This window comes from Canis lupus, chromosome 36 (assembly GCF_011100685.1).
Source record: "Canis lupus familiaris isolate Mischka breed German Shepherd chromosome 36, alternate assembly UU_Cfam_GSD_1.0, whole genome shotgun sequence".
NCBI classification, from domain to species: Eukaryota; Metazoa; Chordata; class Mammalia; order Carnivora; family Canidae; genus Canis; species Canis lupus.
In genome coordinates this window covers 14,268,326-14,281,275 of record NC_049257.1, presented here as the reverse complement: position 1 = coordinate 14,281,275, position 12,950 = coordinate 14,268,326, and the positions used below count along the sequence as shown (strand labels likewise).

Here is a 12,950-nt window from a genome sequence, read left to right as displayed (position 1 = left end):
TTAATACTAAGCACAGAGGCACTTGACACCACTAATAGGCGGAGAAGCTGCTAGCTTTCCCTCTTTGTTCCTTTCATCATGTTTGGAGTATAATTTATGCCATAAAAACGTGTATGAGAATCTCTGGAGATTTAAGTGTTAAACATTCAGGTGGGAGAGGAAGGATATTCTTTTTTTTTTTTTTTTTAAGGACATTCGTTCTTTAAAATTTTTTAAAGATTTTATTTATTCATGAGAGAGAGAGAGAGAGAGAGGGAGGCAGAGACACAGGCAGAGGGAGAAACAGGCTCCATGCAGGGAGCCTGATGTGGGACTCGATCCCAGGTCCCCAGGATCATGGTCTGGGCTGAAGACGGCGCTAAACTGCTGAGCTACCTAGGCTGCCCGAGGAAAGACATTCTGGGAAAAAAATTTTCAGTTGAAAGTGGGTTATGATGCTTCCTATGAATTCTAATCTGCTTTAGAAGCTGAAGATAGTCACTTTCTCTTTAAATTTGAAGGAGAAATTTTTTTAAAGGTTTATTTATTTGAGAGAGAGACAGTGTGTGGGAGTAGGGGAAGGGCAGGGGGCAGGGAGAGACTCTCAAGCAGACTCATTCACCCATGTGGGTCTTGAGGCAGGGCTCAATCTCATGACCCTGAGACCATGACCTGAGCTGAAACCAAGAGTTGGACAGTCAACCGACTGAGCCGAGCCACCCAGGCAGCCCGAAACAATTTTAGTTCCTAAGAGAAATTTTTCCAAGTCTAAACTGAGTCATTTATTATCTTGTAAAAGATAACATTTACTGACAAAACCTCAGCCTTATATATTTTGTTCTGAATTTGGAAAGATTCCCTCTTTTTCCTTCTTGGTTTTGCATTTATCAGCACGTTCTTCCATTTTCTGCAGGAAATCTTTATTTCACCAATGCTTTCGTGTCTGAAACACTGATAGAAGTTCTGCGGATCAATACCACTTACCGTCGTATTCTCCTTAAAGCCACAGCAGATAGGCCCAGGGATATTGTTGTAGACCCCAAGAACAGGTATCTCTTCTGGGCTGACTATGGGCAAAGCCCAAAGATTGAACGTTCTTTTCTTGATTGTACCAATCGAACTGTGCTTGTATCAGAAGGCATTGTCACACCACGGGGCTTGGCAGTAGACCATAGCAATGGCTACATTTACTGGGTTGATGATTCTTTAGATATAATTGCAAGGATTGGTATTGAGGCAGAGGAAACTGAAGTGATTCGTTATGGCAGTCGTTACCCAACTCCTTATGCCATCACTGTTTTTGGAAATTCTATCATATGGGTAGACAGGAATTTAAAAAAAATCTTCCAAGCTAGCAAGGAACCAAATAGCAGTGAGCCACCAACAGTGATAAGGGACAATCTCAATTGGCTAAGAGATGTGACCATCTTCGACCAGAGTGTTCAGCCCCGATCACCAGCTGAGGTCAACAACAACCCTTGCTTGGAAAATAATGGTGGATGCACCCATTTCTGCTTTGCTCTGCCTGGATTGGACACTGCAAAATGTGGCTGTGCTTTTGGAACTCTAGAAGGTAATGGCAAGAGCTGTGCCATGCCATCAGAAAATTTCCTCATCTTTGCCTTGGAAAACACCTTGAGAAGCTTACATTTGGACCCTGAGGTTCATAGCCCACCTTTCCAAGCAATAAGTGTGGATAGAGTTGCTGTAGACCTAGCCTATGATGGCCTAAGTAACAGAATCTACTTCACACAATCGTTAGAATCTGGAAACAGTCGGATTTCATACGTCAGTCTAAATTCAGGGACCAGATCACCCACTGCTGTTATTTCAGGTAAGGGCACTCCAGGAGCAGCTTATCTTGGAAGTTGACGCAATGTAATCAAAACATGTGGATGACCCCAGGGGTTCTAAAATGCTTTTCAGGATTCTTAATGCCTTTGTGTGTGTTTGTTGGTGTATGTCCAGGTAAAGGGAATCTTGATGGCATTGCCTTTGACTGGATCAATAGAAGAATATATTACAGTGACTACACCAACCAGACAATTAACTCCATGGCGGAGGACGGGTCTCAGCGCACTGTGATAGCCCACGTTTCAAAACCAAGAGCAATTGTATTGGATCCTTGCCGAGGGTATGCCACAGTCTTATTTTTCATACTTTCTATATGCTTATTTCTGGAGGGAGTGGGGCCTGAAATTAGGTTATGTTCATAGACAGCCAACATTTTATGGACTTGAAACTCTGTAGCTATATATTCAAGGGTGAAAGAACATGAGTAACTTTGGGAAGTAATTCCTGTTGTTGCTAGAAAGGTTGGCTATGTAATAGGAATTACTACTCTTACTCAGTAAGTTTTAGGAAGTTTTGTGAGTGATGATGGAGTGGGTTTCATTTGCTATATTAATGTGAAATTTGCAGTTAAAGAAGGCTGCCGTTCTTTTTTTTAACTAAAAGGTATGGGGTTCCTGGTGGTCAACTAATTATGACTCCTTTTTGATGACTAGGTACATGTACTGGACTGACTGGGGTACTAATGCCAAAATTGAGAGAGCCACACTGGGAGGAAATTTCCGGGTACCTATTGTGAACAGCAGCCTGGTATGGCCCAATGGGCTCACTCTGGACTACGAAAATGATCTTCTTTACTGGGCAGATGCCAGTCTGTACGTTCTTTCATTATTTTTGTGGGTGTTGATAAGAAGAGTTCTTGCTTCCACTTTCAGAGGAGGGATTTGCATAATGCGATGAAAATATAATATGCCAAATAGATATGGCCAAAATGTAGAATCACAGTTTTATGAACCATATTCTAGCTTGGTGAATGTACTTGTGAAAATTGATCTATCATGAGATTGAATAATTATGAACTAGAAGGCATCTAAAGATACATTACTAGATGAGTTAATTTCAATTATAATTACAAATGTAATCACTCAATTTATAATCTCCAAGCCCCATGTAACTATCATAAAATAGAATATCTTTTAAATGCACATTGTTATTAAGTGTCCTCTGGGCTTTAGCCTTCAGTTAAAAACATTTTCCTTTAGTCTTTAACTATGGTCATCTCAGCCAATTTCATAGTGTTTTCCTTTCTAACTCTAATTTTATATGTAACTTCTTCAAGTAGCCCTGAAATCACTCATATTCCAATCATCCTAATGGAATAGTTGAAAAGATGAGATGATTTCTTTTATTATTGCTGGTGTCTACATGTCAGGAATCTTAACTTTGCTTATTTTCTTAAGATTTTGGTCTTCTGCTGTGACACTAAGCACCTAACAATCTCATCTTTTCTTCATCTTCTCATTTGAAGCAAGCAATGATGTTTAGTGTCTAAATTTGGATCATTATAGGTAAATACCTCTGGGTACTAGGTAAATGACAAATCGAGAAAGTCCTTAAGGGAGTGGGAAGGAAAATGTAATTCATATTTTATTGAGTGACTATTATTGCTAAACACCGAGTTCCATGCATTGTATGTATTATTTCATAATTTTCTCCTATTTTAAATTTCAGCTTGGCTCCCTTTGTAGGATTACTTAAAGGTTAGATTAATATTTGGAAATCAATGAATTTGTAGGCCATTGTTTGATATGCAAATGAAGACTCCCATCATCAGATGAAACTTTTCTTCCTGCCATACGCTGCTCCTGAAAAGAAAATTGGGGTCTTGCGTAAAGGAATGGTTAGGCCCAGGCAGTGGGCTGCCATTTGAAAGACTTAGTCTTTCTGGATTCCAACATTTTGTTTTTTACTTCATTTTAGGCAGAAGATTGAACGTAGCACTCTAACAGGCACGCAGCGTGAGGTCATTGTCAACACAGCCTTTCATCCTTTTAGCTTGACTCTCTATGGCCAGTATATTTATTGGACTGACTGGAACACAAAAAGAATTTACCGAGCTAACAAATATGATGGGTCAGGTCAGACGGCAATGACCACGAGTTTTCCCTTCCGGCCTAATGGTATTCGTGTTGTCGTGAAGAACCAACAGCAGCAATGTAGCAATCCTTGCAGCGAGTTTAATGGAGGCTGCAGTCATATTTGTGCACCAGGTAAGGCATTGCCCACAAAGAATGAATCGTGTAGAATAATAATGATGATGCTTGGTAGGGAAGGCTGAGGGATATTCAGCTCTAACAGGGCAAAAAAATTCCAGATTCTCCTTGATTTCAGAGTAATTCGTAAAATAGATTTGGGGGTTTATATGTTTAGAGGAAGACTTTAACAGGTTTCTTTTCTATTTGATATGGAGCCCTCTTATGAAGGCAATTTTAACTCAAGCTTGGTGGAAAAAAAATGAAAGATGGGGTCTTTGGCTGCCAAACTTCATGACTCATAAAAATTCCCAACAATGAGCTTACCTCCCTTATGAAAGGATCTAGTTCTTCCACTTAGGAGGTACTATTTATAGTTTGAAATATTTCTGATGATATTTTAAAGTGTGGCATTATATGATTCATTGTGTATTTTATAGATGGCAACTGATTCATAGGAAGATGCATCTTTTGATACTATTGCTTTATAGATTTTGCTAAGGAGTGAGAATCATTTCTATGTTTCAGTGTAGGGAAGAGCTAGTTGTTAAAGATTAGGGTGACTTAGCCATGTTTATTAGAATTGGTGGGGTTTTTTTTTCATTCTGAGTAAAACACTCAATATAGTTGAGAAGCTGATGGGAAGAGTTTCTATGGTATGTCTTCTAGTGCCTTTAATATAGAAATATTGCCACTGCTATTCTGGAAGAGAAAATATGAATGATTGCTACACAAATTTTTGCTTTTTGGGCCAACTTTTATTCAGGTCCAAATGGTGCTGAGTGCCAATGTCCACATGAGGGCCACTGGTATCTGGCCAACAACAAAAAACACTGCATTGTGGACAATGGTACACGATGTGATAGTTCCAAGTTCACCTGCCTCAATGGGCACTGCATCTTGGAGCAATGGAAATGCGACAACGATAATGACTGTGGTGATGGCAGTGATGAGCTGGAAAGCGTCTGTGGTGAGTTGGACTCTTGGAGCTTTCATTAGGAGGTAAACTTGTCTTTATGCCAAGTGTTTGGTACAGAATCCTGCTGTATGTGAATAGGTTTGAATTTTGTATCTATGTGTCCTGTTAGAATTGAAAACATTTAGTCCAAGAATTCAGACTGTTAAATCACATATAAGCTGATACACATGCCAGGGAATAGTGTATGATGCTTTATTAGGAAGCACCTCTGTAGTGGTTTAGAGCAAAGATGCTGGATTGAAATCTTTGTTATGCCATTTATAACGTGTGTAGTCATTGGAAAGTTCCCTATCTGAGCCTCAGACACCTCATCTGTAAGATGGATCTATTACTAAAATTTCTGTGAGGAGTGAGAGAAATATATGAAAAACATAGCATGGGCCTTGGTGCGTGTTAAGCATGGCTTAGCATGGAACTAAGAGCTCTAATAGGTGATTGTTATCATTTTATTAATTTTCATAGCAGAAGGATCCCTAAAAATTTATTGAAATCAGTGTTCAGCTTCCATCCGGATGGGGTGGGTAAAATACTAGAAGTTAGCTACATTTTTCCAATAGACTGTGTAGGGGCTAAGAGTTTTATTTTCCCCTAGGAAATTGTGTTTGTATGCTTTTCTGTGATTGGGATAAAATTTTAAATTGAGATGAGAGAGAAATGAAGTAACTCTGACATTTGCTTAAAATATCTAATTTGCTCAAAAAAAAGTATACAACCTATTTTGTTTAATCTAATTGAAAGTTTATCTCACTTTGCACGCAGTCCGTTTTTGCAGCCATTTTTGCTTTAGAAGGTAAACTCAAAGTATCCCTTTCATTTGATTGTATTTTTTTTTCTTTTTTTAGGAACTAGGATGATGCTTTAATTGATATTCTTTCTTCTTCTTAGCATTTCATACGTGCCAGCCGACAGCCTTCACCTGCGCCAATGGGCGATGCGTCCAGTATCATTACCGTTGTGACCACTACAATGACTGTGGTGACAATAGTGATGAGGCAGGGTGCCTGTTCAGGGAATGTAATGCCACTGTGGAGTTTACTTGCAGTAACAGAAGGTGCATTCCTCTTCAGTTTGTCTGCAACGGCATTAACAACTGCCATGATAATGATACCTCAGATGAGAAAAATTGCTGTAAGTTCAACAAGTATTTATTGTGCTTTGGGGTCTGAAATCTTTTGTGTGTGTGTGTGTGTGTGTGTTTTGATTTCTTGAGTCTCTTTCACCCTCATGGGAGATCATTTTTATGTAGGAACAAAGGCTTTCTGAAAAAAAAAAGTATCTAGAACATCGATTTCATTTTAATATATTCTGCTAAATGGTTTTTAAAAACAGCTCTAATGTGAATTATTCACCTAAATTTATGGACCCATATGACCATTAAGTATTTTATCCTCAAATATTTTATCTTTAGTTTACATATCTGCCACACTAAAAATTCACTTGACAAAATTTTTTTTGTTTTAAAAGTATCAATAGTTACTGACAAATACTATTGCCTAAATGTGTTGTGGTTAATGTCTGTTATGCACAAAACTATACAGTGTAGTGTTGACTGTCATGATTTCTTTCTTTCATTTTTTGGTAAATTGTTTCATTTATTTCTCTGAAATTTCTGGGATTTGCACCTCAGCATCCAGGGAAAATCAGAGAGCAGTGCATAAATTTGAATACATTTTCAATTTGGATATATCTCCATGCTCTGCTGCTTTTATAGGGAGAGTTACATACAATATTTATTTGGATATGCCTTTTAAAAGAACTCCTTCTTATGGAAAATTTCAAACATGTACCGAAGTAGAAAGAATAGTAAAATGCAGGCATCCATTACTCAACTTCAACATTTATCAACAATTGATCTATTTGTTTCATCCATTTCCCCTGATTTTTTTTTTCCTGAGTGTTATAAAGCAACTCTCAGACATGCATGTCACTTATGAAGATATTTTGAAAACCAACTACCAGGCCATTATGATGCCTGGCAAAACTGACAATACTTCTTGACTACTCAATCCAAATTTGAGTGTAATCATTATTCCCAAAATGTCTTTATGCAGTTGCTCTGTTATATTACCATTCAGACAAGGTCTACACATGGATTTTGATGATTATGGCTCTTAAATCTCTTTTATACCTTAGCAGTGGCTTTATTTTTTTAAAAGCCATTGAGTTATCCTGTGGATCTCCCACATTCTGGATTTGACTAATTGCTTAATTGAGCCATTTATTTTGTCCTGATTTCCTACTAACTGGAATTTGTACCTAGAGGTCTGATTACATTAGGTTCAATTCTTTGAGTAAGAATTCTCCATAGGTGGAACTGTATATTTCCTGTTGCATCACATCATGAAACACATAATACTTGGTTGTTCCACATTAAGTAATGATAAAATTAATTAGTGGATTTAGGAGTCAGCTTGAATCATCCCTTAAGAACTTTCCATTAACCTGTTACCCAGTGGTTTTAGCATACATGAACATATTTTAGAAATCCATTATTTCTTTAAGAGTTACAAAGTAAGTGTTTAAAATTCTGTTATTCCTTCTACATATATTAGGTAAAGTTCCATAAAGAAGAAATTTTCCTTATCAGCTATTTTGTTACTCTGAAGTATAATTCTGCGAGATAAATTCTCGATTCTTTCCCTTCGTCAGTTTTTGGAGTAATGAGTTGGTGACCGATGAGTACTAGTTTTTGTCCTGTTTTTAGTATTAGACTAATGGATTTTTACATATTTGAATTTTAGTGCAGTAAAGTCATTTAGTCTTTTTGGCACTCAACTTCACTATCTTAGGCCAGTGGGAGCTCTGCTAAGTTGGGTCCTCTGTTATTTTGACATGGCGCATTCCTGTCCATTTCCTAACTAAGACCTGGAAAGAGACCTCATTCCTTCTGTTGATTTAGAGATTACCACAGTGTTGAGTTGCTGGTTCCTATTTGGCTCTCATTTCAGGGCTTTTCAGTATACAGAGGTAGGAAATACAATTTTTTAAGAAAAAAAGTGTATATTAGTCTTTCCTATTTTAATTTAAGATTATAATTTTTTAATTTAGATTTTATAATTCTGTCTCTTTTATGCTTAAAATATTGGTTTCTGATGACATTAGGATATTTACTTATTTGCTTTATTCTACCATAATTTTGAAATGCCTATAATTTCAAAATAACCACACGAGTAATACTATTACTAATAAATCTACTAATCATGATTTAAGATTTTTAGGTCCTTTTTGTTCTTAGATTATGTCCTGCGATGTAGACAGAATAATGGTTTTAAAGTCACTTGAATAATTTATTCTCTGAATGATTATGCTATTAACTTGATGTAGCATTTGCTTCTATTACCATTTCCAAATTTTAAGAATTGGTTTCCTTTTTCCATTTTTATTTCATTGTTATTTATACAAAGTAATATACATGGTTCCATGGTCAAAATTATATGATCGGTATATTCACAGCGGTCTTTCCTTCTTATCTTCTCAATCTATCCAAAGGGTATCCACCTTCTTCACCTTAGCCTTCTTTCCTTTCAATATCTTGGATAGCTAGAGGAGAGATTCATTATTGGCTTTTAATCGTGCTTTATTTCTGTTAACAAGGTATGCTGGAGATTTGTACTGTCATTCTTTATTAATGTACAGAGATCTTTTTCATTCCTTTTTACAGTTACATATTACTCCACTGTGTGGATATACCATAGTTTATTTAACTAAGAGTTGAGACTCTTGTTGGTGCTATTAAATAATTAAAACAGATGATTTAAAGGACAAAGTAACTAACCATGCTCTCTCCTCACCCCCCACCCCCATTAGCTGGAAATAATTTCTTTTTACTCTAGAAGCAATTGTGAAAAATAACTGTCATGGTTGATGCCTCTGTGAGAGGTTTAAACATATCTCTCTTCTGGTGTTTTGAGTCCAGTAGCTCTGTTAGTTAGCATGGACATTTTTAATGCTATATCTATGTGATGAATCTGTTCCAAATATTTATCTGGCTGTCTTTTCCAAGCTGATCGCACCTGCCAGCCTGGATATGTAAAATGTCAGACGACCAACATTTGCATTCCTCATTTTTACTTGTGTGATGAAGATAATGACTGTGGAGACATGAGTGATGAAAGCCCTGTTTTCTGTGGTAAGAGAAACCTGCTGCTCTTTCTGTGATTCCAGAGGTGCATGTCTGGAGCTAATAATAGCCTAAGTGTTGGGGCTATTTGTCACCTCAGGCAGTTACTTTAGGATATGGTTAGAGGAGCATAAGCAACCTCTCTCTCTGTTGTCTTTGAATGGATTTCTACTCCAAATACTTGTTCCAGAGTCCTGCTTTGATACCTGACCTTTTACAATTGTGGAGCCATTTCTCCCAGAGTCCAGGGCCTCTTGTTTTCAGGAATCACTGCCCACAACAGAATATGGATGTCAAGCTCTTATATTTACTCTAAATATGATTAAAGTTACCATTAGTAACTGAAAGAACTTTTCTTTTAAATATGCTTGAATTTCAGAAACCTTTGTTTTGTATTTAGCAATTTGGTTCAGTCAAGCATTTCCCTGTATTTATACATTGAATTAAAAGGCCTTTCTTAAGCTTGATAACTTTGAGGCTATCAGCATAAATAGATGCATAATTTAAGAATTTAGTAATTATCACCAGACCAGGGTACAGTCATAGAATAGGCGTCAGTTGCAGTAAGAACAGGACAAAGCAGAATTCAAGATGTAGCCATCAGAGAGGGACATGTAGATTAGAGATAGTATGACCTATCAGAGACCTGCTTCCTTATCAATTTTACCCCTGTGAATCATCAGATACCAAGGTCCAAAGCAAAGGGCCTTGTAGACCAGAAGAATGTAAGACTTGATTTTAGTTTGTACCCACAAAACAATTTAGAAAGTACATCTGACCAGAGCTACCTAAGATTACTCAAGACAAGAATAGGTAAAGCCATTTTTGCAAGTAAAGATCCCATATAACAAGGATGAATAAGAATACAACTGTCTTTTTAAAACCATGTGGGCTGAGCTCAGATAGGGTCATTTCTGCTTTTAATATTGTCTCCATAGAAGTTATTTACTTTTAGGTCACAGCAGAAAACATAGAACCAAGTCTCCTTATATGTAACTTGTTTCATATATCAAAAAGATATTTCTTTGATGTTTCTAACAAATACAATTTTCTGTTGGGTTTCTAGAATCTAGAAAGAAAAGTTGAGCAGTATTGCTTGCCTTCTCTCTCCCTGCCTTCCCCTTCCCCCACCCCCCGAAAGCTTATTTAAAACTCTGCCCAGGCCTCAGTCTTCTTTCCCTGGCACCTATTTCAGATATATGGGCAAATGGTTAAGACTAATGGGAACAAGCCTGTGTCTTACTCCTGGGTTTTACCTCTGTCCTCAGCTTCTCACACGTGCAGCAGTGATGAGTTTCCCTGTACGTCTGGACGTTGTATCCCTAAACACTGGTACTGTGATGAAGAGGGAGATTGTCCTGATGGCTCTGATGAACCTGCCACTTGTGGTAAGAGAGTAAGCAAGCGAGACAAGCATTATGATGCAGCTAGAGAAACTCTTCCATTACTTCCAAGTACAGACTAGGATCACAGCTGTCAAATGTTTACATTCTGTGCCTCTCCTCTCAGCTAAGACGATAAAACCACTCAGCCTCAGCAGACAGGCATTAAAAAAAAAACCTGTTGGGAGCCCTGGGTGGCGCAGCGGTTTGGTGCCTGCCTTTGGCCCAGGGCGCGATCCTGGAGACCTGGGATCGAATCCTACATCGGGCTCCCGGTGCATGGAGCCTGCTTCTCCCTCTGCCTGTGTCTCTGCCTCTCTCTCTCTCTCTGTGACTATCATAAATAAATAAATTGAAAAAAAAATAAATAAAAATAAAAAAAACCTGTTAGTGTAGGGTGCCATGTGGGGAGCTGATCAGGGTATGGAGGCTGCTGACTGATGTTCATGAAGTGAGATTATGTTGGTGATGCACCTAATATTGTGCCTGGCTTATAGAGCTCAACTAACTTTAATTGACTGTGAATTGGAATTTCGGAGTTTGGTTGAGTTCTGGCCCAAAGGCTGTGGGAGGATGCAAGAGTGATTGGAATTATATATACGGGGCAGGGCCATATTAGATACACACATCCTCCTCCTGTTCTGTGTGCCAGCTTATGAGGTAAGGTCCCATGGCCATCTGAGTTTACTAAGAAGTTCTGGGAGCCTTTGGTTGTATTCCTGGAGGCACTTTTGCCTATTTGTATTTGAAGGCTGCTATTAACCTTTCCAAGTTCTAATCTATGTCCATGCCCATTTTTTTTAACATAACTGTCATTGCTTTTTTATCTGTCAATGAATCACTCTGCAAACTATGACCATGTCCAGCTGCCTATCTTTATGAAATTTTATTAGATTGTAGCAACTTATTGTCTATGGCTGCTATTGTGCTACAATAGCAGTGTCAGGTAGGTGTGGCAAAGAACATATGTTCTAAGCCTAAAATATTTGCTACCTGGTTATGAGAAAGTTTGCTGACCCTTGTTTACATAGTCTTCATGCTCCTTTTTTTTAAGATTTTATTTATTTATTTATTCATGAGAGAAAGAGAGGCAGAGACATAGGCAGAGGGAGAAGCAGGCTCCATGCAGGGAGCCCGACACAGGATTCGATCCTGGGCCTCCAGGATCAGGCCCTGGGCTGAAGGCAGCGCTAAACTGCTGAGCCACCAGGGCTGCCCGTCATGCTCCTTTTCATGGCAGTATAATATTCCATCGAGTGGTTGTATTATCTTTGCATTAACTGTTTCCAAGCATTTAGATGGCTTTTATCTTTCCCCTATTGTAATACAGTTATCTGCAATACAATAATTATATATAAAATTTTTATTTGATATTATTTTCTTGGTACCATTTTCATAGTTTTACAGCTGAATCAGACTATCTTCCATTTCTATTCTCTCAGGAGAGTAGTATTTGAAGCTCTTTGCCAAGTCCTTTTTCCCCAACACTGATAGTTTTGTAGAAAGGAAAGGACATGTAGAATTTTAAGGATCTATAATGGAAATACATAACTATTGGGTGAATGGAATAGTATTAGAGATTGGCTTAGATATAAGAATGATTGGTTCAAAGAAGAGTAAGTATCATTTCCAAACTTCTCCCTGGGAACCAAAGTCAGTAAGTGGTACCAACTGCCTATCCTATTTATGGATGCATTCTCATAATATGCAGGAGTATTGTTTTAAAGAAATCATAAGATGTATACAAAAAAGCAAAATTTCCAATTTCTCAGCCTTCTCACTCTCCAGTTAGAATCACTACTACCGGTGAGTGTTGAATTCTCCTTATCCTTTTCTGTATATGCTAATATATAATTTTTAAAACACAAATAGAGACCTTACAATGGAAAGATGCTTATAGGCTAGATTTCTAGATTTCTAGGGGTGTTTTTTTGTGCCAAGGGGTCTCTGACTCTCAAAAAGGCTGTGGTGATGTACATTCCTTTCTTAGCAGCTTATGAAAGGTCCTGTTTCTCCTTACTGTTATCATTATGATATATTTTTTATAGTTAAAATTTAATTTACTTTTGCCTTAGACTAATTTTGAGGGGACCCTGTGTGTATGGGCCTATGACAAATAGTTGATAAGGATATGTGGGGTTATGATGAAAGAATTTGAGTCACTGATGTCTAATTTAAAGCATAAAGTTATCTTATCAGTTTAATTCAACAAATATTTATTGAGCACTTATGTTCTAGGCACTTTGGGGCTATATCTGTGAATAAGTCAAAGATCCCTGCCCACATGGTGCTTATGTTCTAGTGAAGGGACCCAAGCAACAAAACAGGTAAATTGTATAGCATGTTGAAAGGTAGCAAGTGCTATGGAGAAAAGCAAAATAAATAAATAAATAAATAAATAAATAAATAAATAAATAAATAAATAAAATAATACATAATAAAAAATA

At 37.5% G+C, this 12,950-nt stretch overlaps 1 protein-coding gene across 1 annotated transcript in view; it reads left to right on the top strand.

The window, feature by feature from the left end:
• Positions 1–12,950, top strand: part of LRP2 (LDL receptor related protein 2) — a 196,572-nt gene that overhangs the window by 127,483 nt on the left and 56,139 nt on the right. The window contains exons 39-46 of the mRNA XM_038584752.1: positions 893–1,813; positions 1,948–2,113; positions 2,487–2,645; positions 3,751–4,040; positions 4,789–4,992; positions 5,887–6,129; positions 9,005–9,130; positions 10,390–10,509. Coding sequence (XP_038440680.1) covers positions 893–1,813; positions 1,948–2,113; positions 2,487–2,645; positions 3,751–4,040; positions 4,789–4,992; positions 5,887–6,129; positions 9,005–9,130; positions 10,390–10,509 — 2,229 coding nt within the window. The remainder of the gene's footprint in view (positions 1–892; positions 1,814–1,947; positions 2,114–2,486; positions 2,646–3,750; positions 4,041–4,788; positions 4,993–5,886; positions 6,130–9,004; positions 9,131–10,389; positions 10,510–12,950) is intronic.